The sequence below is a fragment of the Balaenoptera acutorostrata genome, chromosome 16 (genome assembly GCF_949987535.1).
Source record: "Balaenoptera acutorostrata chromosome 16, mBalAcu1.1, whole genome shotgun sequence".
NCBI lineage: Eukaryota > Metazoa > Chordata > Mammalia > Artiodactyla > Balaenopteridae > Balaenoptera > Balaenoptera acutorostrata.
In genome coordinates, this window is record NC_080079.1 from 12,235,886 (window position 1) to 12,262,460 (window position 26,575).

At 46.6% G+C, this 26,575-nt stretch overlaps 2 protein-coding genes across 5 annotated transcripts in view; one reads left to right on the plus strand and one right to left on the minus strand.

Annotated features, from left to right (window-relative positions):
• The window catches only part of GRK5 (G protein-coupled receptor kinase 5), a 221,499-nt gene extending 221,113 nt beyond the window's left edge, over positions 1 to 386 (minus strand). For all 4 annotated transcript variants that reach the window (XM_007173179.2, XM_007173178.2, XM_057531092.1 and 1 more), the window contains exon 1: positions 121 to 386. In XM_007173179.2, coding sequence (XP_007173241.2) covers positions 121 to 172 — 52 coding nt within the window. In that variant the 5' untranslated portion in view covers positions 173 to 386. The remainder of the gene's footprint in view (positions 1 to 120) is intronic.
• A 16,700-nt stretch (positions 387 to 17,086) lies between these two features.
• On the plus strand, positions 17,087 to 26,396 carry PRDX3 (peroxiredoxin 3). Its single transcript, XM_007198568.3, has 7 exons — positions 17,087 to 17,183; positions 18,573 to 18,708; positions 20,635 to 20,776; positions 21,727 to 21,862; positions 22,699 to 22,802; positions 24,922 to 25,087; positions 25,413 to 26,396. Exons 1-7 carry the CDS (start codon positions 17,148 to 17,150, stop codon positions 25,464 to 25,466), a joined length of 774 nt encoding a protein of 257 aa, XP_007198630.2. The 5' UTR covers positions 17,087 to 17,147; the 3' UTR covers positions 25,467 to 26,396.
• The last annotated feature ends 179 nt before the right edge of the window (positions 26,397 to 26,575 follow it).

Genomic DNA, 26,575 nt, shown 5'->3' on the forward strand with positions numbered 1-26,575 from the left:
TCCCGACCAACTCACTGCGGGCATCCTGCACACACGCACAGCCCCAGCCCACACGCCGCCCGACACCGGCACCCCGGCCCGCGGCGAATGCGCCAGGCTCGCACCAGCCCTGCCTCTTACCTTCCCTGGCTTTCAGCAAGACCGTGTTGGCCACGATGTTTTCCAGCTCCATTGACAGTCGGCGGTCAGCGAGGGAGCCGGCCGGCGGGGCTGTCAGCGCCTGAGGTGCTGCCGCTGCTGCTGCCGCTGCTCGGGCTGCTGCCGCTGCTGCCGGAGCCGGGAGCGAGCAGCCCGCCTAGCCTACCGCATTATTCCTGCTCTTATCCCTCGGAGTTTCCACCTCTGCAAAGACGAGCCGCCGCCGCCGCTTCTTCCTCCCTCTGTGTCCCCCCTCCCCCCTCCCTCAACAGTCTCCCCCCCACCCCCCACCCTCCGTGTTTCTCTGTCACTCCATTCTCCTCCCCTCAGGCTCCCTCGGATGCTTTAATGCCTCGGATGCTTCTGCCTCCCCTCGGTCCCTCCCGGGGGTGTGGTACTAGCAGGCTCGGGCGGCCGCAATGCGCAGGCGTCAGGCCGGGCCGCGCCTCCCGCTTCGGCGCTCGCGGCGCGGGGCCTGCTGGGACTTGTAGTACGCCCAGCGCCCTGCGCTGGGGCCGGGCTGGCGCGCGGCTACCAGAGTCCCAGAGGCGCCCCAGGACGTGGCCTCGGAGTGAAGGCGGGGGTGCCCCAGGGCTGCTAGGGGTGGCGGGCGAATCAAAGGCGGCCCGGCCGAGCCGAAGCCCCCAGTCCTGGGGCCCGGACTCGCACGTCCACCCCTGGGGCTCCCGCTCGCCCGCTTCCCGCCCTGCCGAAAACCCAGAAAGCGAAGTGCACAGGCCACGGCGGCGGCGGGCGAAGCGCCGCGGCCGGGCAGGAGTCGGTGCGGGTTCTGGCCTCCCCTCGTGGCCTGCTCGGGGTGGGAGGGAGGTCAGGCCGGCCCGACCGCACGCCGCAGCCCACTTCCTCCGGGGCACGCCGGGCCCACGCAGGGGCTGCCGCCCAGAGGAGGCGAGGCGCGCCCGCGGGCCCCGCACGCGGCGGCCGGCCACTGTGCGCCGGAGCACACGCACACGCGCTCGGTGGCTGACAAAGGTGTACTTTGTTTCCTCCGAGGGCGCGAAGGGGTCTGCGAGTCGGCGGTGACCCGGAGCTGGCGGCCGCGGCCGTGGCCGCGCAGTCCGAGCGCCCCCCGGCGGCCGCGGGGTGGAGGCGCGGCGGCGGGTCCAGGAGGACGACGGCCCCACGCCCCCCACCGCCTCTGCGCCCGGGACGTCCGGCTGCGACTCGGGGGATCCGGGCGTGGGAAGTGGTTGGTTCTGCACATAACCTGCCTTCCAGCACGCGGGGCCCGCAAATCAAAGATCCTCATTACCACCAAACTCATTCAGATTAATAAAAATGCAGACGGAATCGCCGGAGTCAGGAACGTTAATAAGTAACAGCACCCAGTCAGTGTTGGAAATTCGTTTTCAAATTCCGGGATTATTTATCTTGGAGCTCTTAGTGCCTTTCCACCGTACCCTCAGAACATCAGACCCCAGATCTGCACTCAGCGTTGCTTCCTTGCTTCCTCTGAAGGCCCCACTCCTGGGAAATGGGCCCTGGGACACCCAGGGTCTGCGACAAGTGACCTCCGATCTGGGGGAGGGGCGGGCTGACCCCAAGGAACAATGAGGCCTTTGCCTCATGCGCATCTTGCTTGCCGGATATCCGTTCAGAAGCCGGCTCTGGGCCTTCTCTGTCCAAAAGGAGGAAACCTTACATCCCTAGGGCTGCCAGGAAGTGGCAGGGAGGTGCCGAGAGAAACGGAGAACAATTATTATGCATTGGAGAATATAAAGAAATGAATAGACTTTCCAGGCCTTGGAAACCAGGATGGTCGCCGATTCTAACAGCACAGGATTGTCGTTTTCTGATGGAGTGTATCCATCACCACCACTTCTAGTGTCTGGATTTGGATCAGTGGGTCTCCCTGTGCCTCACTTATCTTGTCTGCAAAGTGGAGAGGGACAATAACAATTTACCTGTCAGAAGGCAGAGAGCTGAGCAGATGATTTCTTAAGCATCTTCCACTCCAGGAATTACTATTCTAAGCATCCCGGGCTTCGTTTGGGCTGCATATCCACCTGCCCAGAGCCCTAACTTACAATGGAAGAGTCTAGAGAGATGGAGAATCCTAGAGCTGGCAGCATCTCAGAGCTCACCAACTACGGTTGGCACTTGCTGGCAGCCTAAGGCCTGATGCAGCCCAAAGTTTACTTATTTGACTGACAAAAACAAAAAAAAACTAACTAAAATTGAACGCCTTTACATGGCTTGTGCTCCACAACAGCCTTCTCAAGCTTTCATGTGCACACATCACCTAAGGGATCTTGTTAAAATACAGGTTCTGTTTTGCTTAGGCTGAGGAGGATCCTGCGAGTCAGCTATTTCTAACCACCTCCAAGGTTCTATCAATCCTGCTGGTCCGTGGACCACAGTTTGAGTAACTAAACTCTACAATTAACCGTAATCCCCACCATTCTTTATTGTCTTATACTCAGCCCAAGTCACCACTGATTTTACCTATCTGGCCTCTACAGACTATTGAGTTTGCAATCCTGGAAAATTCCTGCCTTTCCTTCCCCCCTCCTCACTTTACAGTTGCAAAACAGACCCTTAGAGAATAAGTGGGTTCAGCATGGTCATTCAGCAAGTGAAAATCTATCTACTTCTCTCTCTGCTACAAGGCAATATGTTCTGCCTACAAAATAAATAGCTGTACTTCAAGTACCTGTGCCTCTATGAAGAAATTAGGACATTCCAATGCAAGAATGAAACGATAATGGCTAGCTTTACTGGATACCAGCTGTGGGTCAGGTGCTGTGCTAAGTGCTTTATGATTAATTTCAGTAAACACAACATCCAGATGGGGTAGAGAACACAGCTCCATTTTATAAATAAAGTCACCAGCTTAGGAGAGGTTTTATAACTTGCCTAAGGTCACACAACTAATAAGCAGAAGACCTAAGATTTGAACCTAGCAGTCGGACTCAGAGTCTATGCACTTAATTTCTGGCTAGCAGGCTGGCTGGCAGAGCTGGGTTGCAATTGTTCTGTTTGGCTGCCAGAGTGAATTTAAATTGTACTGTAAGAGGCAAAGCAGGCAGTTGGCTAAATGCTTAAGACTTAAGGGGGGGGGGGGAGTCCATTCCAGTCCATAACACCACCATTATTGCTTCATTCCTTTCCATGACTGCACTAATGACTCACAGTGCTCTTGAAAAACGGGTTTGATTCAGGACGAGTTTAAATATCAATAGGTAAGCTGGGAATCTTGCTGGCTGAGAGGAAGAAGAGAAATCCAAATGGAGGGTGGTGAGTTTGAGAGGGATGGGAATATGCCATAGACTAATGCTGACTTCCCAATCCACTCAAGGTGAGCTGAGCTGGAAATGCCAAAGAAACAGGGTATCTTCTTGTTCTTCTGTCAGCACCTGTATTGTGTGGATAAAGCTGCTCTGTCAGAGTTCTTGTAAATAGAAATCAACTATTCTGAAAGTCACAAACCTATCTTTGTCCCCAAATATGGATTGCTTTGCTTGAATAATCAAACTGGCTTTTTCAATAGTGCTGGAGCTGGAGTTTCCATCCCTTTCCTTGCCTCACAGCTTTCTAATCATCAGGAAACAGCTGGAGAGACAGTGCTTTCATTCTCCCACTTCTTCTCTCCATCTTCAAAGTTCACCTTTATGTGCCGAGCACGGCAGGGAATACAAAGCTGATTTCCCAGGAGAGCTCACACTAGGAAAGCAAGCAAACTGGGAGGAAAAGCACTGAGATAAAATGGAATAAGAGCCACTGTGGACACAGACACAAAGGACTTTGGAAACAGAGAGGAAGTGATTCCCAGGCACCTAGGAAGATTCTAGGAGAGGAGAAATGAGAGCTGACAGTGGGATTGGAGGCACGGGGTTTCCTGTTATGTTCCCTCCCCTCTAGAAGTCCCTTCACCCAGTGGTGACCAAATTTGACATTAAAAACTTTGCAATGCTGTAGACCACCTACTCTTCTTCTCTTTACTTAATATTTTTCTTTAAAGTCAAGTTGCTTTAAAAAAATTTTTTTTTATTATCCTAACCAAAGCATTTTTGAAATGTGAGTAGTAGCAGAAATATCACACTTTGGAAAAAACTGACCTCCAAGCAACTCATGGGACCGTAGCAGCCTTTGGTTTCAAGATAAACTGGCTGATCGTAATAAGTCTGTTGGGAGGCTTCACCCTGGTGTTGCCAGATAATTATGATCTATAGACATCTAAACGCCCAGCCTGGTAACAAGACTTTACAGGGTCATCAGTGGGGGTCTCAACTGCAAGTTCAGAAAAAAGATTCCAGCCACACGTGATCTCTGTGCTCCTGACACTGTAGCAGTTTAACATGATCTTCTTTAGTGAGAAGGAAAGGCCTCTTTCCTGGTACTATGTTCTGTTAGGAGGGTCCCCACAGTAGACTTACCTGGGCCCTGAGTTGTTACAAAGTTGTTGCCTCCACTGCATGGAGAGGAAACTGAGCCTGGGAGAATTAGGTCAGTTGATAAGTGGATGGCAAGGCTAATTTTTTAGGTAAGTGTCTGCCTTCCCTACTCAAAGGGCTGAAATGTGTCTTTTTCATCTTTTGATTCCATTCTCTATAGAACCTAGTAAGTACCTTACGCACAGTATTTGGCAATGTTTGCTGACTCAGAGCACATACACCATGACACGGCCCCACCTAGGCCTCTGGGGTGCTAGTTATTCTGTACTAGATAACTATCAAAATTCCTACATCACTGCCACATCAGAGATTAAAAGGGAAAAGTAGGGGAGACTGGCCTCCTGGTATCAGAGGTCAACATCTTAGAAAGCCATGACACTCAGTCCCTGGAATGATTCCATCCATCTGACTGTACCTCCATCCTCAAATCCAGCTGTCTCCTGCAATCAGCCCAGTAGTTAAACCAATCACACAATTTTAAGGAAAACTAAGCAGACCAATTTCAACTCACTTTTCAGACTTGAATAAAACACAAGCTATTTACCCCCAAAATGGCAGATGGAAAGCTGGGTATTTTTGTTTGGTTCAGTGCTGAGCAATCAGATGGACTTAGATGGTGGGAAAATGCTCAAATTGGTAAGGAAATTAGACAACAAAAGCATAAAAATTAATTCGGAGTGGGAGGAGGAAAAACAGACTCTTTTCTAGTAATCTACTTAAAAGCCAATGATTTTCTGTTAATATGGATACGGAAAGAATCCAAGCCATCACTGATGGTCTCTATATGACTAGCATCTATCAGGCAATGACATGACTGAAGCCAGGTTCATTTGTTTGAGCGTGGTAGCCTACAGTGAAAATGTGGATAAAATCTTGACAACAAAGGTAGAATTGCTTCTTAAAGAGAAAAAGGAGGTGAGCTGAGTTAAATGCAATGTTAGGAGCCTTTAAAACCAGATGACTCATAGGTGAGAGGGCTTCAGCAATTTCGACATTAATGCTGCAATAACAAACTTTCTCTTGCTCCAGACACCCTGAGCCTAATTATCTTTGAGACCTTAATATGAAGCTTTTACTGTCCTAAGATAGGCCACTGTGGGTAGGTGAATATTTAATTGACCCAATAAAAGGAGGGCATACTTGCTCCTTCCTTGAAGTCTTAGCTAGTCAGTTGTATGCTAAATGCAATCTAACAAATACTCAGAGTTTAAAAAATGTAATGCTTTGCACAGATCTCTTTTTTTTTAATATATACTTTTTAAAAAAATTTGTTTTGGCTGCATTGAGTCTTCGTTGCGGGCTCTTCACTGCAGCAAGTGGGCTTCTCTAGTTGCAGTGCGAGGGCTTAGTTGCGGTAGGTGGGATCTTAGTTCCCTAACTAGGGATCGAACCCAGGCCCCCTGCATTGGGAGCACAGAGTCTTAACCACTGGACCACCAGGGAGGCCCCCAGATCACTTTTTTGACAATTACATAAAATAGAATATAGTATCTAATTTGGAGCAGCTTAATCCCCTCCTGTAGGAGCAAAGGCGTGGGTTCCCTGCCATAGAAATGAGTTTGTGCGGGAACCTGACAGGTTGGAGCACTCATTCCGCTTAGCTGTCATCGTCTCCTCCATAGAGAGAGGATGCCATCTAGCATGAACTCTGGAGAGCTGCAGCCAGCCCCCACATGGCAAATGTAAGCCTCAGGTTCCACATTTATGGGCTAAAATGAGGCCATGAGTGTGCTAGGCCACTCAATGCAATGCAAACAGTCCCCACATGCTGCAAAGGGAATTCTGCTCATGAAGTGGTTATTGGGTCATAGAACGTTTCTATTACTTGTGTCTCCAGCTCCACAACCCTCATGTGCTCCAGGATCCAACTGGGATTCCAAAGAATTCCCTCCTGTCCAGGCTGAATCTGGCCTCTCTGTGTTTTGGGGGGAAGGGGCGGGGGGGACGGTTCGCTTGTTTTTATTAAGGACTCAGGATATTCATTCCATTAAACGGCTGGACCGGAACTCCTTTAACTAGTTGTTCACTGATGAACATCTTTTATTATTTTATTTTTTATTATTACCCATCTTTTGCCATAACAAGGAGATGATTTTTTAAAAAGTTGATGAGTATCTTTTTTCCTTTTGTCATCTACCTTTTAAATTTACACACAGTAAAATAAAATTCACTCTTTTTGGTGTTTAGTTCTATGAATTTAGACAAATGCATATACTTGTGTAACACCAACACAGCCAAAATATAGAACAGTTCCATCACTCTTGATTTTTTTAACGTTCTTGTTTTCTTTCCTAAAAAAAATACTGAGTTCCTGAAAAAGTTAAACAGAATTAACACATGATCCAGCAATTCCACTCCTAGGTATATACCCCAAGAACTGAAAACTTGTACACAAACGTTCATAACAGCACTATCACAACAGTCAAAAGGTGGAAACAGGGGACTTCCCTGGCAGTCCAGTGGTTAAGACTCTGTGCTTCCACTGCAGGGGGCACGGGTTCGATCCCTTGTTGGGGAACTAAGATCTCGCATGCCTCGAGGCCAAAAAAAAAAAAAAGGTGGAAACAATTCAGATGTCCATCAACAGATTAATGGATAAGCAAATTGCGGTGTATCCATACAATGGAATATTATTCAGCCACAAAAAGGAATGAAATATTGATACATGTTACAAAGTAGATGAACCTTGAAAACATTTTGCTAAGTGAAAGGAGCCAGACATAAAAGGACAAATGTTCTGTGATTCCATTTATATGAAATATCCATAATTCATAGACATAGGAACACAGATTGGATATCAAGGGCTGGGATAGGGTGAATGGGGGAGGAACTGCTTAATGGGTCTGGGGGTTTTTTTGGGGGTGATGAAAATGTTTTGGAACCAAAGGCGGTAGCTCCCCAACATTGTGAATGTACTAAATGTCACTGACCCATTCCCTTTAAAATGGTTAATTTTATGTTGTGTTAATTTTATCTCAATAAAAATAAAATTTTTAAATTCAAGTAATAGTTGAGGAATACTTGGATTAGACCTAGTGATTAATAATTTTAATATGTTAAACAACAAATTACAGTTGAGAAAGTGCTTTCACCTACCTAACGAGTAGGTAGGTATTATAATTCCAATTTTATAAACAAGGAAATTAAAGAGCTATAAAAGGCTGGAGAAATAAAGGATGCATAACCAGAAAGTTGTAGGATTGGGACTCCAAGACCAGTCCCTGGTTCTACGTGCAGCGTTGTTTCCATTCTACTGCATGATCTTCTAGAACGATAGGAAAGTTGCAGCATTTTTACCATGTGCACTGATCTTGCAGGAGAGAGAGAATATTGGCAGGAGACCTAGAGTCCAGAGAATAGTTGAATGGACAGAGGGAGCGGCAGAGGAGAGGAGGAAGAAATTAACAAACAGAGGACCAGAACACTGGCGTGCTGAACAAAATTACAAGGGGTGGCGGGCCACAGGCAGGCTGTCTCGCATCGGGGTGGAGTGTGGTTCCTCTGAAGGAAAGAGGCTTTGAGCCATGATGAGCACTCCCGGTTAGGAAGTTGCAGATGAGGAGCTTCACTACCCTGCTGACCTGGAGGGGCTGCGCCACTGCTCCCCTCCACTACCCCTCTCATCCTCCTTCCTCTCTGAGATGTCAGTTTCCCATTTGGGAAGGACCAGAGACGAGACAAAAACAAAAGCATCTTTATTTTCAGCACAACCTCTTGTCCCACCTCTACTCAACCTCTCCCCCTCTGGCCCCCAGCATCCCAAACCCTTGGGGAAATTAAGAGCAGCTTCTCCTTGCACAAGACTTGGGGCCCGTCCCCTAAGTAGCCATAACAGAGCAGGGATTTGGAGCCCATAATAATGCTTTGAAACCGGTGAGGTTGAGTGTAAATGTTCCATGCTTCATGACGAAGCACCAATACTTCTGAAATGATGATGAGTAAAGGGAGTCACAGACTATTTAGGCAAACAGTATTTTGTTGTGGTTGTGGTAGAGGTGGAGGGAAAATTCATCGGAAAGGGAAGAAGGCTCTTTTATTTTGGGGAAACACTTTCAGCGGCTTTTAGTTATTTTGAAAATCAAGCCACTTCCCACTCTGGAATGGGAATACAGAGGAGTTGAACTGTGCTGCATATTCTCTAAAAAGATGTCTTCATCAGGGGAAGCTGATCGCTGGGGATTCTTTCTGGGAGAAGCCAAGGTGAGGGTGGGGGAGGGCTGGGATGGGAAAAAGAGGCAAGATCAAGGGTGCTCCATATGATATTCTCCCAAGTGAGCAGATCCCTGAAACATGGGGGAAGAAGGGGTGTTGCAAAGGAGAAAATCGTCCCTCAGGGGTGCATATGGAGCTGGGAAGGTGACAGAGTGTATGAACAGGATAGCTCACACCCTGCTTTATGTTTGCCTTGTCTGCATTGTAATTCCCGTCTGTTATCCCCAAGCCTTCAATTTAAAATGATCGCTCATCTCTGCTGGCATCCAGGAATTGAGAGAAAGGCATGTGACCACCCTGGGACCCAGAAGTATATACAGGAAGACCGGCAGCAGCCCAGAGAAGCTTCTGGAGCAAGGGCAAGAGGGGAGCTGAGCAACCCAGAGCAGTTGTTGCAGTGCTGATACATGAGGTGAAGAGCGTGCCTGGGATCAAAATGGACAAGATGCAAAGATTCTCTGGGACTCCCAGGAGGTCCTGGGAATGGGGACTGGTAAAAAAGCTGGACTGCTTTCTAATCTAGGCTAGTAGGGACTCTGGTTGTTGGACTCTGAAATGCTAATGTTAATGACATTTTTAGTAACCCAACATGTCAGAGCAGAATCCAACAATCATATAAGGTGTCAAAATTATCATTTGTTACTTCCTTCCTTTGACATTTATTGATCCACTGATAAGTAGGAAGCATAGTTAGGCACCATGGGATGAGCAAGACCACAAAGATGAGTAAAGCACACAAGTCCTACCTTTAAACAGCTCCTAGGTGCTTTGCACCAAACAGCCATATGCAAGCAACTGGAGTAGAAGATAGATCAACGTGAGAAGTACAGACTGCTGCAGGAAGGATGCTTTAAACTGTTTGGATTCAGTGTTGGCAAAACGTCCTAGAAACTGCCACTTTCACTCATTGTGGAGGGAGTGTAAACTGGCACAGCCCCTCTAGAAGGCAATTTGGCAACACGTAACAAAAATTATAAACACACACACAACCCTTAAAGCAGTTCCACCTCCAGAAATATACCCTAAATAAATAAGAATGTGTGCAAAGATTTGGCTACGATGATATATAAAGATCACAATATTAGTTATAATATGAAGAAAAGTTTGAAACAACACAAATCTCCAACAATATCAGTTTGGTTAAGTAAATTATGGATCAACACTTCAGTGGTCTTCCTGTCAAAAATGTTTAACCTGACTTGAATGATGAGGAAATATCAAACAAGTGAACTGAGGGACATTCTACAAAAGAGCTAGCCAGTGTCTCTTAAAACGGTGAAGGTCAAGGAAGATCAAGAAAGACTGAGGAACTATTCCAGCCTAAAGGAGGCTAAAAAAACAAGACAACTAAATGTGATGTGATGAGTAATTCTGGATTGGATCATGGAGGGGTGAGGGGGGCTAGCTCTTGATGTAAAGAACACTGTTGCAACAGTTGATGACATTTGAATATGGACAGTGGATTCAATAATAGTGGGTCAATGTTAACACCCCTGATTTTTTTTTTTTTTTTTTTTTTTTTTTACTTTTGGCTGCTTTGGTTCTTCGTTGCTGCACGCAGCCTTCTCTAGTTGTGGCGAGCAGGGTTACTCCTCATTGCAGTGGCCTTTTACGTTGCAGAGCACGGGCTCTAGGCACGCGGGCTTCAGTAGTTGTGGCACGTGGGCTCAGTAGTTGTGGCTTGCAGGCTCTAGAGCGCAGGCTCAGTAGTCATGGCGCATGAGCCTAGATGCTCTGCAGCATGTGGGATCTTCCCGGACCAAGGCTCGAACCCGTGTCCCCCGCACCAGCAGGCAGATTCTCAACCACTGCTCCACCGGGGAAGCCCAACACCCCTGATTTTTATCGTTGTAATATGGTTATTGTATAAAAGAATGTCCTTATTATTAGAAAATATACCCTCAAGTATTGAGGGGCTTTTATTTATTTATTTATCTTATTTTTTCAAAAATTTTTTTCTCTTTATAATTTTATTTATTTATTTATTTTGCCTGTGTTGGGTCTTCATTGCTGCACGTGGGCTTTCTCTAGTTGCAGTGAGCAGGGGCTACTCTTTGTTGCGGTGTGCAGGCTTCTGATTGCGGTGGCTTCTCTTGTTGTGGAGCATGGGCTCTAGGAGCACGGGCTTCAATAGTTGCAGCACGTGGGCTCAGTAGTTGTGGCTTGCAGGCTCTAGAGCGCAGGCTCAGTAGTTGTGGCACATGGGCTTAGTTGCTCCGCGGCATGTGGGATCTTCCCGGACCAGGGCTCGAACCCGGGTCCCCTGCATTGGCAGGCAGATTCTTAACCACTGCGCCACCAGGGAAGCCCTTGAGGGGCTTTTAAAAAGTGAATTAGCCAGTTATTCAAGCTGCAAACCAGAAGAGCCACCAAAAATGATTAAGAAAGGAAACATGAGTCAAGTAACAGTTCAAGGCAACAGTAAAAGGTTTGTGATAAAACACAGAGGATTGATCGCCAAGAGAATTATGTTGATAACTGTCAAAGGCATTCAGGGAAAGGAGATGTCAGCTGGGATGGGGGGATGTGTAATCAGAAGTGGCTGCATATGGTGAGTTTTTAGCTAGATCTTCAACCAGATTCATCTAAATTTGCCAGGAGCCTGCCATGTGCCAGGCACGGTGCTAGGGTCTGGGCATGTAACAGTGAGCAAGATGGGCATGGTCCTTGCCCTGTTGGGGCTTTTATCTCAGGAGGGAACCCAACAAATACCCAGTAAACAGACAAAGTAATTGTAATTTCCAATCAAAGGAAACAAACAAGGGCCAAGCAGGTAATAACAGACAAGGTCATTAGGGAAGTCCTCTTGGTGAGGACCACAGCTAAGCCATGACCTAAATAAGGAGGAGGAGGGAGCCAGACATGAGCGGAGAGCAGTCCAGTCAAAGAGCACAGCAGGTGCCAAGGTGCGGGCTGGGCGTTGGGGGAAGGAGGAGTAAACCAGCATGGCTGGAGCAGGAATGGGGTGGGGTGGGCCCTAGATGAGTGGTCTGGGAGGAAGCAGGGGCACAGACTGTCTAGGGCCCTCTATGTATTGGGGTTTTACTCTAATGAAACGGGAAGCCATTGAAGAGTTTTATGCAGGAGATGAAATGACCTGGCTGGTGTTTGAAGAAGAACCACGGCTGCTGCTGAGGATGGATTGGAAGGAGGCGGTGAAAGCAGAGAGACCAGGTAGGAAGCTGCAGGGCCCATCACGGGAGGGGGAGGGGAAGCAGGCAGACCAGGGGTAAAGGGGTGGGCCTCAGGCCTGTACTTTTGCAACGTCTCCAAATAGAGTTCTACGGGCCACTACAGAGAGGCTGATGGGACTGAGAAGGGTGGCATTCATCCTCTACCTGACAACCTGGTTCCCAAGACCAGCTCTCCCAGCATGGAGTGAATTACGAATAAATATTTCTACCTAAATCCTGTAATCAGCCTGTGGATAGCATTCTGTATTACAGTTTTTGTAGTGCCGTGTCTGAGTTTGGGTTCTCCTAGACCTTGAGACTAGGATTCAATGCAAGGAGCTTGTTTGGGAGGTGCCGGAAGTGCAGGAGAGGTGGGGGAAGTCATACAGGAAAGCAGCCAGTAAAAGTGTGTTAAGAAACCTCGATGAGTGACCAGCTTAATCCCTGTGGAAACGCTGGGAAATGCACCTCAGCTTGTCTACCCAGGAGCAGGGGAGCTGGGCTATTTTTACACCAACTCTCTCCACCTGGCCACTGTGAGGGCTGCTGGGCAGGGGTTAATTCTCCTAAGTTTCTGTCTTTCCACAGGGATGGGTGGTCCGGCCTTCCCCAGTTCTGAAAGGCCTCAACACAGAGATGCAGGTAAGGGCAGTTGGGAATCTCCGGAGTCCAAAGAAGTAGCGGGGCCTGAGGGACACAGAGACATGGGACAGAATTGTGTGGACTTTGTGTTGTGTTTTCTTTCCCTTTTAAAATAGACCTCACATCATGGAAGTGACCTAAGCCTTTTTGATCACCAAGAGGCCCTAAGAAGCTGTGAAAATTCCAGGGGAGAAACGATGGTGGCCTGGGCTGAGGTGGTGGCAGTGGAGGTGGAGAGAAGACCGTGTATCCTTTGGGTGCTGGTCGGCTGGGATGGTGGGGAGGGCACCGTGAGGCATGGGTTTGAGGAGAGAAAGCAAGAGTTTGGTCTTGTGTTTGGTAAGTCTGGGCTGAGTAAGAGTTATCTGAGTGGAGATGTTGGCAGGCTGGACGGGAGACACAGCTCTAAAAAGGGGATAGGTGGCCAAGGGTATGGGGAGGGAGGGACGACTGGGGGAAGCACAGAGGATTTTTAGGGCAGTGGACTATTCTGTATGATGCTATAGTAGTGGATACACGTCACCACATTTGTCCAGACTCATAGGATGTACAACACCAGAGTGAACCCTAATGTAAACTAAGGGTGACAATGACATTATCAATGTAGTTTCATGGATTGTAACAAATGCACCACCTTGGTGTGGGATGTAGGTCTGGGAGAGGCTGTGCAGGAGTGGGGACAGGGAGTAAACGGGAAGTCTTCTGTACTTTCACTAAATTTTGCTGTGAACCTGAAACTGCTCTAAAAAATATGGTCTACTGAATAAAGGTGGGGGGAGAGGGAATAGGCAGGGAATAGGCAATAAAGACAGGAGGGAAAAGGCTCAGAAGGAAGCCGAGGTGTGTCGGGGTGGCAGGAAGGGAGCTGCCCTGTGAGTGAACACGAAATGACCAGGGGCCCACAGTGGGCAGGCCCTCCCAACCCAGCGTCACAAGAAGCTTCACAAGAAGCCTGTGAGGTGCAGGTTCCTGCATGGAGACTCTCAGACTTGGGAAGGTGAAACAATCTGTGGGTCCGTGGGGTTTTTTTTTTTTTTTTTGGGCTACACCACGTGGCTTGCAGGATCTTAGTTCCCCGACCAGGGATCGAACCCACACCCTCGGCAATGAAAGCACAGAGTCCTAACCACTGGACCGCCAGGGAATTCCCCATGGGGTTTTGAACTGAGGACAAGTCGACTCCACCCACTACTCCGCTGCCTGCCCTTGAGGAGCTCACCGTGGAGCAGCACGAGGCCATGCAGTGGGAATCCGGGGGATAATGTTCTCAAGAGAGGCCTTTGCTAGCAGACATGGCTCAGTGTGGAGACCGCACCTTCCCTGAGCCCAGGGGCCCTCGTCAATGGGAAAAGAAGGGGAAAAAAATGAATGCTTTTTGCCGTGGAAAGAGGAAGAACACAGCAAAACCCAGAGTAATGTTTGCCATCTCTAATTGTAGCCCTAGTTACCAGAATATTAACTTGTGGTTCCAGGGAGGTATTTTCCTAATCATCATAAAAAGTAGCATATATCTTTTCATTTGCCTTTCCCTCGACTAGTTCCAAAAATTCTTCTCCCAAACTCAAAAGCGAGAATTTCAGTTATTTTCTACCCTTTTGGTAATGAGGACAAGTTCAGTTTGTCTTTTTCCCTCAGGGGAACAATCTGTGTCCTTGTTGTGACAGCTAGAGAAAACCGAATAAAGAGATGTCTTTTGCAGAATGAATGTGGAAAGAACGTTTTGGCCACCATGTCAGCCACTGCTTATTCATTCATTTGACAAATTTTTCTGAGCAGTTGCTATGAACCAGGCACTAGCCTAGCCATGGGGACCACAGAGCTGAGTAAGACATGAGCTCTACCCTCATGAAGTTCACAGTATGGTTAAGATCTAGAGAAGACTATAGAATATTCCAATGTGATGTGGCAAGAGCAATGAGAATGAGAAAAACGTGAGACATGAGAATGAGAAAAGCTTTCTAGGGACCTGCAAGGTTTCTCTAACCCAGACCCATGGGGGAGGTAGTCAGGGAAGGCTTAGCAGAACAGTGCTCAAATACCAATACTAATTAAGATTATCTTTTCTTGGAATGAACAAGTGGAGGACTCTGCTTATCCTCCCAGGGGAAGTCCTTGGCTGTAGCCTGAGATTTAGCTGAAGGCCACTCACTTTTGCAATTCTGAACAGGCTTGAAAGGCTCTAGTATGAAATTCCTTCTGGGCCTCTGGGCCTGAGATTCTAGGTTATTTCATTCCTTTTAGGGAGACAAGGGAGATAAGCTTTAGACAGAGATCAGCAGACCAATGTGTCCAATGAAGAGTTCTCAGTTCTAATTGTCCCCTCGCCAATGAATCCCTGTGTGACTTGAGGCAAGCTGTTGAACCACAGGCAATTGCTTCAGCTTTCTGTTTAGAAAAGAAGTGATAAGCAGTGAAACGTCCTCTCCAATGGCCAAAAGATCTGGGAATTGGGCTGCTGTCTTGGGCCTGTAAGCAGATAAGGTGGGGGGTCCCTGGAGGAAGAGAACCAGGCATGGCTTTCTTTTTTTTTTTTTTTTTTTTTTTTAGAAATTCACGTTCTTTTATTTATTTATGACTGTGTTGAGTCTTCGTTTCTGTGCGAGGGCTTTCTCTAGTTGCGGCAAGTGGGGACCACTCTTCATCGCGGTGCGCGGGCCTCTCACCATCGCGGCCTCTCTTGTTGCGGAGCACAGGCTCCAGACGCGCAGGCTCAGTAGTTGTGGCTCACGGGCCCAGTTGCTCCGTGGCATGTGGGATCTTCCCAGACCAGGGCTCGAACCCGTGTCCCCTGCATTGGCAGGCAGATTCTCAATCACTGCGCCACCAGGGAAGCCCCCAGGCATGGCTTTCTTGACCTAAGAGAAGCCATTTTTGGCCTAAGCTATTTTGTGATCTAAGCCTGGCCACAGAACTTGCCCTTGAACAGGTCTCAGTAATTAATGATCTAAAGGGAACAGAAGAATGCAGAAACAAATTACTTTATCAGGCAAGAGAAGAAACTATAGCAAAGATAATACATCAGTTGTAAAGACTTCCAGGTCTGTTTCAAAGTTTAAGATTGGCCTGAAGCGTTCAACCACCAGATCAACTGGAACCTAAAGCTTGGACTTGGGGACTTCTCTGGTGGCGCAGTGGTTAAGAATCCACCTGCCAATGCAGGAGACAGGTTTGATCCTTGGTCGGGGAAGATCCCACATGCTGCAGAGCAACTAAGCCCATGTGCCTCAACTACTGAGCCTGCGGCTCTAGAGCCCGCAAGCCACAACTACTGAGCCCGTGTGCCACAACTACTGAAGCCTGCATGCTTAGAGCCCATGCTCCACAACAAGAGAAGCCACTGCAATGAGAAGCCTGTGCACCACAATGAAGAGTAGCCCCTGCTCGCCTCAACTAGAGAAAAGCATGCGTGCAGCAACAAAGACCCAACACAGCCAAAAATAAATGTAAAAAATAAATAAATTAAAAAAAAAAAAAAGCTTGGACTCTTTCTACCACCCAAGCCCCTTCATGAATATGCATGTACCTTTAGCTTAAAATTTCCCCAGTTTTCCTGTTTGAGGAGATACTGCTTTGGGAAGGATCCCTGGTGTTCTCCTTACTTGCTGCAAGTAATAAATCCTTCCTCCTCCGGATCTTTGCCTGGGTTGTGTCTTTTGGCTCCACACCCACCAAGAGGCGAACCTGGTTTTTCAGGTAACAGGCCTGGTGTTTGAAAAATACTCACTTAGAATCTACATTTTGTCACACTTACTGTAGGGCCGCTGTATGATTTTTATCATGTTTGATGAATTTGCTTCAAAGTACCCTGCTCACCACTGAGAACTTGGCTTTACTAATCAACAGAAAACAAATTTTAGATATGTCCTAATTCTCCCAATTTTGGCAAAAGAAGCCAAAATGGAAGCCCATGCATCATCCTAAAGGTTTTGAGGACAACACAAACCTTGATGTGTCTGATCCACTCATCTTATTAACGGACCAAAATTGCATTAATAATTTTTTTTTTTTTTTTTTGGCCACGCCGTGCAGCGTGCTAGATGTTAGTTCTCCGACCAGGGATCACAACCTGCGCCCCTTGCATTGGGAGCTCAGAGTCTTAACCACTGGACCGCCAGGGAATTCCCTGCATTAATAATTAATTCCATTTCATCCAGAAGCCACAAGGCTAAACCTCTGGCTGAAATAGGAAAGGGATTCTTTTACAGAAACCGTAATCCACAGGTTCACAAAAAGTAGCAAATATGGAAATATCTATCTTCCCACCTGGATTAGACCTTTTTAGGTTGGGGCGACAAACAGAAATAAAGTGTCGCTTTCCCAAGCATGCAGCTACTTAGAAGCTTTAACAGGAATTAGCCCCGTATGAATCTGGGTCAAGGGACCCGACCACAGGGACGTCTACACGCGGAGGATCCCCAGAAGGCTAGGAGGATGCAGCTCTTCCCCGCCGCGGCTCCGGCTGGGCCCCTCCCCCGCAGAACGAGACCCCGCCCCTGGTCCCGCCCTCCCTGTAGACCCCGCCTCCTCTGCTTCTCCGTCTGCCCCGTGGGTGCTGTGCACCCTGAAGATGGCGGCCGTGGCGGGAAGGTTGCTCCGGACTTCGGTGAGTGGCTGGCGGCGGGGCACAGGCGCGGAGACACTGGTGGCTCCGAGAACGTGCTTCCCAGTTGGGATCCCGCTCCCCTGCGGCCTTGGGGCCTTTCACCCTTCTTGGAGGATATCGGAGGGTAACGGAGCAGAGGCCTCCTCCTTTACGGAAGGCTCCCTGCGCCTGCGCAGAGCCGCCCTTCCCCCACCCCACCCCTCTTGTGGTCCCCTCCCCAAATCCCTTTCGCTCCAGGTCGTGGGTCCCCGGTCCCCTCTCCACCTAAGCATCTGGCTCTCGATGCAGGCGACCTGGCCCCTGGTCCCGGTTCTGTAAACGACTCTGTGACCTTGGACAAGTGACTTCTCCTTTCCGAACCTCAGTTAACTTTCCTCACCTTAACACAGAAAGAATGATGTTTCCGTGAGCAGCCACTTAAATGCTGGATGAAAACCAAAATGCCAAAGTAACCAAAGTGCTTACGTGCAAAAGGCGCTTTTCTCCTCCCCGCCCAGGGCGGTCCCTGCCGTTTTCTCCAGGCAAAGCCTAGCACCCTCTTGCTACCCGCCCTCCCTTTCTCGTGGTGGGGTTCAGCGCAGGCTCTTTCTTCTTCCTGAGTCATGCTGGACCCTGAAATTGAGCAAACGTTTCCCTTGAGCCCTGTCCAAACTTTCCCAGAGGCTGAACTTTGCTCTACTTGTTTGCTTCTCTGTGGAGCTGGAAGGCCCTTGTCTTTTCTAGGGACAACCTTGACCGTAGTAGAGCGTGCTCAGCAGATCTGCTGGTAAAGGGCTTAATACACAGGGCCTGGCCAAGTTGCCCGGTTTCTGAATCCTCTGGGTTGCTCTTAAAAGCATGGAGTCTTTATGTTCTTATAATTCTCCTCTGCCTTGCAGTGTTGTTTTTTTTTCCCATTCATTAATTTATATATATTTTAAAATAAAAATTATATATTTGAGGTGTGCATCATGATTCGATATACATAATGAAATGATTACTACAAACCAATTGACATATCTTTTCACATAGTTACTTTTTTGTGTGTGATGAGTACACCTGAAATCTACTCTTAACATATTGCCAGCTTCAATACAGTATTATGAAGTATAGTCAATATGCTTGTACATTAGATCTCAAGACTTATCCTACATAACTGCAACTTTGTACCCTTTGATCAGCATCTCCCTTTCCTCCTCCCCAACCCCCTTTACAATCTTGAAGGATAAGGAAGCAGAAGGGAATTTTAAGAACATGGAGACTCAATCCATGCTCTTAGAGTTTGGAGTCTGGTATTTTTGTTCACGGGAATAAGGACAGCCGAGGCCACTACTGGCCTGATGCCCTCTCAGCAGGAATTCAGCCACCATTCTGGGAATACTTCCTAATTTAAAGTGTTTCTCTTTTTAGCTTGTCCGACACGTGAGTGCCATTCCTTGGGGCATTTCTGCCTCTGCAGCCCTTAGGCCTGCTGCTTCTCGAAGAACGTGCTTGACGAATGCATTGTGGTCTGGTTCTGCTCAAGCAAAATTCGCCTTTAGCACCAGTAAGTGTTGTTATGCTTTGGTTTGAACCAGAAAATGGCAACATTTGTCATCTCTGAACCCTGGCGGTATATTAGACTCACCTGGGGAGCTTTTGCAAATATACCCCTGCCCCAATCCCACCCCAAACAAAATGAGTCAATCTCTGGGGTGAGACCAGAACATCAGTATTTTTTATTTTTATTTTTATTTTTTGTGTGTGTGTGTGTATATTATGTAACCAATTTTCTTTTTTTTATTTTTTATTTTTTATTTTTTTTTAATGCTATTCTTGTCTGCTTACATTCTTTTTATGTATGTATGTATGGCTTTGTTGGGTCTTCGTTTCTGTGCGAGGGCTTTCTCTAGTTGTGGCAAGCGGGGGCCACTCTTCATCGCGGTGCGCGGGCCTCTCACTATCGCGGCCTCTCGTTGCCGAGCACAGGCTCCAGACGCGCAGGCTCAGTAATTGTGGCTCACGGGCCGAGTTGCTCCGCAGCATGTGGGATCTTCCCAGACCAGGGCTCGAACCCGCGTGCCCTGCATTAGCAGGCAGATTCTCAACCACTGCGCCACCAGGGAAGCCCATCAGTATTTTTTAAAAGCTCACCAGGTGATTCTGATGTACAGCCAAGGGTTGAGAATCACTGAGGCAATCTGTCCTTGTGTCACCTTTCCTTGTTGGTTCCAGAGGTTTTAATCCCCAGTGTTGAGGAACTTGGAAGGTGGGTGAGAACACTCAGAGGCCTCTGGGCCTGCTGTGTGTGAAGGGGTGTGAGCTGACTGGGGACTGACAGTGCAGCTCCTGTAAAGGCTTTTGGATTCAAACTTGTGGGCTGGCTCCACTTGGCCGTGTTAGGCCGGTCTAATGGACTGCTCCATGATCTGTGATGCACAGCTATTTCTTGAGATTTACACTCCATTCTCTAGAATATGAGGTTTGCTAAGTACAGCCTCAGATATTTGAAAATGCCTCCTTTAGATCTGTCGCACCTTTTAAAAAGAGTGTATTTAACATGTAATGGTTTGGGGGGATATACTTGAGCAAACCCTTTGTTTGTGGGTGAAATGTTCTAAAAAAGTTTACAATTTTACTTCCTCGGAGCTTTAAGAAATTTCTGGTAGCGATTTGATGCCACAGGTTGAAAACTTTCCTTGTCACCTGTCCCAAACGCCCCTCCCAGCAGCTCCTCCTGTTTCTGAAGCCAGGCATCTTGACACTTGGCCTCCTTTGTCCCGCCTTCCCAGGTAGAAGCACGTCCTCTCCAATTCTGACACAGCTCTTACATCCTTTCCTTTCTTTCTGTTCCTTCTGCCGTACCCTTTCCCTCCACACCTCTCACTTAGATGCTTGCAGTCACCTCCTAACATCAGGCGCCCCCCTCCCTGCTCCTCTTACTCTCCCCTGCAGACTGATCTTCCTAAGAACAGCTGACACATCATCCATCTCCTACGCGAAAGCCTCCGGTGATTCCTGTATCTCTTCTTTTAAGAACAGATTCATTGGCCTGATATATAAGGGCCCTTGCAGCATGGCCTTCACCAACCTTGCTTTGTCTCCCACACGTCTTCCCTCCATGCACACCTGCTCTCTAGATCAAGCTCTGCCACAGGCTGTTCCCCACACCTGCCCTGTTCTTTCTTTTGTGCCATTAGCCCTGGTCTTGGCAAAATCCGAACCATACTTAGAATCCACCTCCAGGCTCATGTTGTCCTTAATTCTATGTTCATTCCATCCCTACTGTCTCCTGTCTTTTTAGTTTCCACAGCACTTTGAATATGTGTACAGTCTAGAACTATGAAAAGAGAAAAAATTACCTAAGATGTACAATTGAACTGAACTTTTAATTATACTATTAATTAATTACTGTGAGAGGATTAAATAAAATCAAATAAGTGCTTGGCTTAACAAATGAACTCTACATGTGTGTGTTATGTTTTGTTTTCAGGTTCCTCATGCCATGCCCCTGCCGTCACCCAGCATGCACCCTATTTTAAGGGTACAGCTGTTGTCAATGGAGAGTTCAAAGAAATAAGCCTTGATGACTTTAAGGGGAAATATTTAGTGTTCTTCTTCTATCCTTTGGATTTGTAAGTGTATTTTCTGTGATGCTTTAATGTCATTCTGGGAGCAAGCAGAGATCCCTGCCTCCCCGCTGACATTGCCTGTCTCTAGTTACTCTTGTCAAGGGGAGGGTTGCTGCTGACCCTTTATCACTGATGGCCTTGTTGATACAGTTTGCATCTATAGCTAATTTACAAGTGATAAATATAGGGGGTGGAGTGGCATTCCTTTTAATGGGGCAGGGGTTTAATGTGGCTCTGTTTTATGTATGTACTCTGGAGTAGTAGTTCCTGTAAGCCAGTTTGTGAGGAAGTTTTCACTGGTTCGGGGGAAAATGAGAAAAGTAAGGATAAAATGAAATTTCTCCTGAAGTTACTTTATTTAGATAAAATTTTGTCTTTATTCTTGGAATATGCCTCCCCTACCCCCATGTTTTTAATATGATTCTTAAATAGAAAGGTGGTGATAAATCTTTTTTTTTTTTTTTTAAACTGGAGTATCATTGTGACCAGGAGTCCAGTGAGGATGGTTAACCATTTTGCCTTTCTCACCTTTAAGCAAATTGAACTAGTTTTTTTTTTTTTTTTAATTAATCATTTATTTATTTATTTTATTTTTGGCTGCGTTGGATCTTCATTGGTGCGGGCGGGCTTCTCACTGCGGTGGCTTCTCTTGTTGTGGAGCAGGGGCTCTAGGCTCGCGGGCTTCAGTAGTTGCAGCACGCAGACTCAGTAGTTGTGGCTCGTGGGCTCTAGAGCGCAGGCTCAGTAGTTGTGGCGCATGGGCTTAGTTGCTCTGTGGTGTGTGGGATCTTCCTGGCCCAGGGCTCAAACCCATGTCCCCTGCATTGGCAGGCGGATTCTTAACCACTGTGCCACCAGGGAAGTCCCTGAACTAGTTTTTAGACACCTATTGTTCAGATTTTAAACCCTTGTTTTTCAATTCTCTGATGAGAATTTCTACCCTTTTTCCCTAGCACCTTTGTGTGTCCTACAGAAATTATTGCTTTCAGTGACAAAGCCAATGAATTTCATGATGTGAACTGTGAAGTTGTTGCAGTGTCAGTGGATTCCCACTTCACCCACCTGGCCTGGATAAACACACCAAGGAAGGTATACACATCATTCACACTGTGTCTGCACTTGATCTTAAAAACTGAAATGATCCCATTAAAGACCAACGTAGAAGTTGTTAAAGCATGAGTAGTCTGAAATGGGCTATTTGTCAGGCCTAACCTACTGGCAAATTCTGTTAAACTCTACCCATATCTCCTTTAACATTGCCATGAATTTACTCCCCACTACACTTGTATTTTCCAGAGTACAAACGGTAACAGAGAACAGAGTCTGCAGGGCAGGGGAGCAGCTGGGGTCCATTGCCTCCCCTCTCACCTGTACCCTGTAGATCCCCGGGACCCTGCGAGCCATGTGGGACAGTGATTAAGTTTTCTGATTTCACTGCTCTGCACGATCAGTATTCTTGCCTAGAAACTTGCTTGGGAGAATCAAAATTTCTAGCTATGCTGCTGGACTATCAATATCAAATTATTCAAAGTATTCTTTTTTTTTTTTAACTGTTCCATTTTTATGCTTCAGAAATTAATCTTCAACCAAAAGGATACTGTAAGAATTAGAAAAAGAAAGGTCTGTAGTATCAGCTGGGTGTAAATCCTGCCTCTGCCCCTTTCTAGCTGTGACCTGGAGCAAGTTACTTAACCTTTGTGTGTCTCAGTTTCCTCATCTGTACAGGGGTGGTGATGATAGTAGCTATTCCAGGATGCTTGGAGGAGGAAGTGAGACAACAGAAAGAGCTTAGAGCAGCGCTCGGCCCATTGTTGGCGCTCAGTTACTGCCGTCCGTTGCCACTGTCGGTCAGACATCGTGTTGCCTGGCCGAGGATGCTGTGGGAGCCACGGTATAACAACCAGCCCTGTTTGCATTTTTATTAGAATGGCGGTTTGGGCCACATGCACATCACACTCTTGTCAGATTTGACCAAACAGATTTCCCGAGACTACGGTGTGCTGTTGGAAGGTCCCGGCCTTGCACTACGGTAAGATCCGTTTCTTATGAACTTAAAATTGGCTTTCATGTTTAGCATCATCCTACTTCATAGGGGATTTATAGACACCTTGGTAGGGAATTTTTAGAACCCCAAATCCTTAATTTGTCTTTTAATAAGCACTGATGGATGCCTCCTGCAAGGGTTGGCAGTCTTTCAGAAATGGCTGAGACATGTGTGCCCCCTGCGTCACCCTGGGCCTGTTTCTGAAGAAGGATATCATGTCTTGATGGTCACACTGCTCCACTCTCCCTGACTGTCTGGGAGCCACTCCTGGCGCTGAAGCCATCAGACTGTTTGGAGATGGGGGGGGCCAGCAAGGGTAGGAGTCAGTTTTCTGGAATGGTTAGGATCTTGTACAAGCACTGGAACCAGACCGGAGTTTGAATTTGTTTAAACTCAGCTACTTAATAGCTGTATGACTTTGAGCAAGATATTTAACCTCTTTGAGTCCCATTTTTCCTGTAACTAAAATGAGAATGTACCTCCCAGGTTGGTTGTGAGGATTAAATAAGGTGAGGCAGCTACAGAGTTTTTGGCACAGGTTCTAGTACCTGTCCCAGCCTGTCAACCTTGCTGGGAGGGATGAGAACTTAGGCCTTAGAACTGGCATCTTGATGGCTGCTGAATGAAGGAGGGATTGGGCAAAACTTTACCTCCAGGAAGGAAGCGAGAACCCCACTTTGATATGCCTCACAGTTTTGCTGGGGGCTGGCTTGAACCCGCTTACCTGCCTGCTCTTGTAGCTGACGTCTGGCCTGCTTGGGTTACACCTGAAATTTTAGCTCCGGGAGCCACCTTGGAGCTTGGGCCTTTTTGACTCCAAGGGGATTACGGTCTTCCTTTAATAAACTAAAGCCTACCTTTGACAGAGTTGGCAAGGGAAGGAGAAGAGTGCTGGCATTTTCCTCCCAGGATCCCCTCCCCTGTAGAGTCATGCTAATTTTGCAGTTACCTCCCTACTGGTTTCTCTATTAGGATTGACATAGGGAGAGGAGTTGAGTCTGACTTGTAAGATAAGGCTTTCTTTCTGGAGTCTGTGGGCCCTGATCATCCTAGCCCTGTGTCTGCATCTAAATGGTGGACTCCACCTTGGCTGCACCCTGCAGGAGCATGCACCAGGACCCCTTAGCCTCAAAGCCTAGACCCCCCAAAGGCCAGGCTCAGGGAGGGAGAACCACCTTTTTATCTTCTGAGTTTTCTCTAACTTGACTTTTTCCTGAGTGATTAACACTTGGAATGCCACACCCTTTTAAAGATGGACTGTTAAAAACCTAGGAGTTTTATGACATCTGCATATGTCATAGTAACACCAACACTCATATGGAAGATGAGCACAGACCCCAGGGTGGGTCACCTCATTACATTGCTGCCAAGTGATAAAGAGTGATGGGCTTGGACAATCTGACAATAAAAATAATAACTATAAGTAACTGAAACACATCAAATATATTTAAATCGATGATTTGAAGAGTTCCAGGGAACCAATTCATTATTTTGAAAACTATTAATAATGGAATAGTGCTAAGCACTCATTCTGTCTTTCCTGTACAAACTGTACCTCAGTGTAACCAAAATAAATAAAAGTGATGGGCTTGGTTTTTCCTTTAGATTTCTGCTCTGCATAGCCTCAAGGCCAGTAAATTTTCCCATGGGATTTCCCCCCCACCCCACGCAAGAATTCACTCACTTCATAAGTACTTACTGAATACAGATAAAATACATCTCTGTCCCTTCCCAATTGCCTATGGTTTCTTGCCAAGATTTGATGCAGCAGCCCAAAGAATGCTTACTACATCACTAATAAGAAGTCTTTGCTCTCTGTAGTTCAGTGACTTACAGATTCTGCGTCATATAGGTCACATTTGTAAATGTGACCATACTGCCTGTTTTCCATGGTGGCCTTGTCCAGTCCTGTCTTTGTTAAAGCATCTGTCATCAATAAGGGATGATAAGCTGTTTGTACAGCAAGGAAAACCCCATTTTTAAGCATATGATAGAGTTTAATAAATGCTCTATCAAGGATAATTAAAGACAAAAAGGGGTAGAAGTTAGAGTCTTTCTAGCTCTGGTAATGTTGAAATACTGATGATGATAAATTCTGATGCAGAGGTCTCTTCATAATTGACCCCAACGGAGTCATCAAGCATTTGAGCGTCAATGATCTCCCAGTGGGCCGAAGTGTGGAAGAGACCCTCCGCTTGGTGAAGGCATTCCAGTTTGTAGAAACCCATGGAGAAGTCTGCCCAGCCAACTGGACACCAGATTCTCCTACAGTAGGTTTCTTTTCCAAAAGCAATGGGACCCCAGCAGAGGGTCCCAGGTCCTCAGTGCCTCAAGGGCTGCTGGCCTGGAATATCCACGAAAGAAGCCCACCCTTGGGGCAAGGGTGTAGATGGTGTGCAAATGGGTGAAGCTGGTGCAGGTGAGGGTGGGACCAGGCACCAGGCAGGCTGTTAATATAAGTTTCATCCAGGCATTTTAAAGGAAACAGACCAATCTTTAAAAAGTTAAAGAACTTTAGATTAAAAATTGAGGGCTGTCAACTCATTTTTGAGATCATAAAGTCACTTACCCAGTGAAATGTTTTTGTATTTTCAGATCAAGCCCCATCCGACTGCTTCCAAAGAATACTTTGAGAAGGTAAATCAGTAGACCATCCCATGTGCACCTGCAGCTTCCCACGCCAGAAAAGAACCACAGCTGGAACTCACTTTTAGCATTTCAAAGATTATTATTTATAGAAGGCAAAAAAACAATTATGCTTGTATTCGTAAATATTACTCTAAACGTTTTGTTTTTGTAACATTGGCCAAGGCTTTTAAAATGTGGTTAGTTACTAACGTCAGGAGTCCTTTATTGGCAGTGTATGGATGGATGGCTAGTTGCTATAGAATGTGCAGTTCCCCTATTTCTTGGATCATGTCTTCAAAGGGAAAAGGAAACAACTCTTCTTTATCAGCCTTACTTGAACCTTTGTGTACACCAGAGTAGTATGACAGGCATCAAAAGCTTCTGATCAAGGGTCCTGAAATTTTCTTCTTGAGTTTCTTTGTATTAAACTGAATTTTCTTTTAAGATCATGGTTTTAAGTTGTTAGCATCAATGGTCTAATTTAACACTTGCAGGACTTCCCTGGTGGTCCAGTGGTTAAGACTCTGTGCTTCCAATGCAGGGGGCGCGGGTTCGATCCCTGGTCAGGGAACCAAGATCCCACATAACATACAGTGCGGCCAGAAAAAAAAAAAAAAAAAGAACACTTGCAATGAATGTGTATGTGATTGAAGCAGATGTGAATCATGTTTTTTAAAAAACCACCGACAGTGGCCAAGTGACTTAACTGATCATGTATGTTCCCCAGTCCTGAGGCTTATACTTTATATAGTTATTTTACTTATTTTGTTAGCTGACTTAGTGCCTACATACATTTCTAATATTGATTGGGCATAATTATAAAGGATAATTATTGAATCCAGGGATTGCATTTTGAATTTGAATCATTCATGCATTTGAATCATTGTAATTATTTTCTTTCCTGAAGTGTTCAGTGTAAAAAATATAATAAAAAATAAACATTTTAAAATACTTGCATTTTTAACACCATTAATTTATTGGTTCAGCTTATGTTGTGGGACTCTAGTTTTCCTTCTCTGATTATATCAACAAACATTTATTGAACATTTAACTCAGTGGCTACAAAGATGAATAAGATGCTGGCTCCACTTCCAAGGAACTCAGTTTAGGAGGCAAAAGAAATATGGAAG

Bases quoted from the DNA above. Each gene is read 5' to 3' on its own strand.
- PRDX3 (XM_007198568.3), top strand. From the start codon at position 17,148: ATGGCGGCCGTGGCGGGAAGGTTGCTCCGGACTTCG. The intron at 17,184-18,572 runs GTGAGTGGCTGG...TTCTCTTTTTAG, and splicing joins GAAGGTTGCTCCGGACTTCG to CTTGTCCGACACGTGAGTGC. The intron at 18,709-20,634 runs GTAAGTGTTGTT...TTTTGTTTTCAG, and splicing joins AAAATTCGCCTTTAGCACCA to GTTCCTCATGCCATGCCCCT.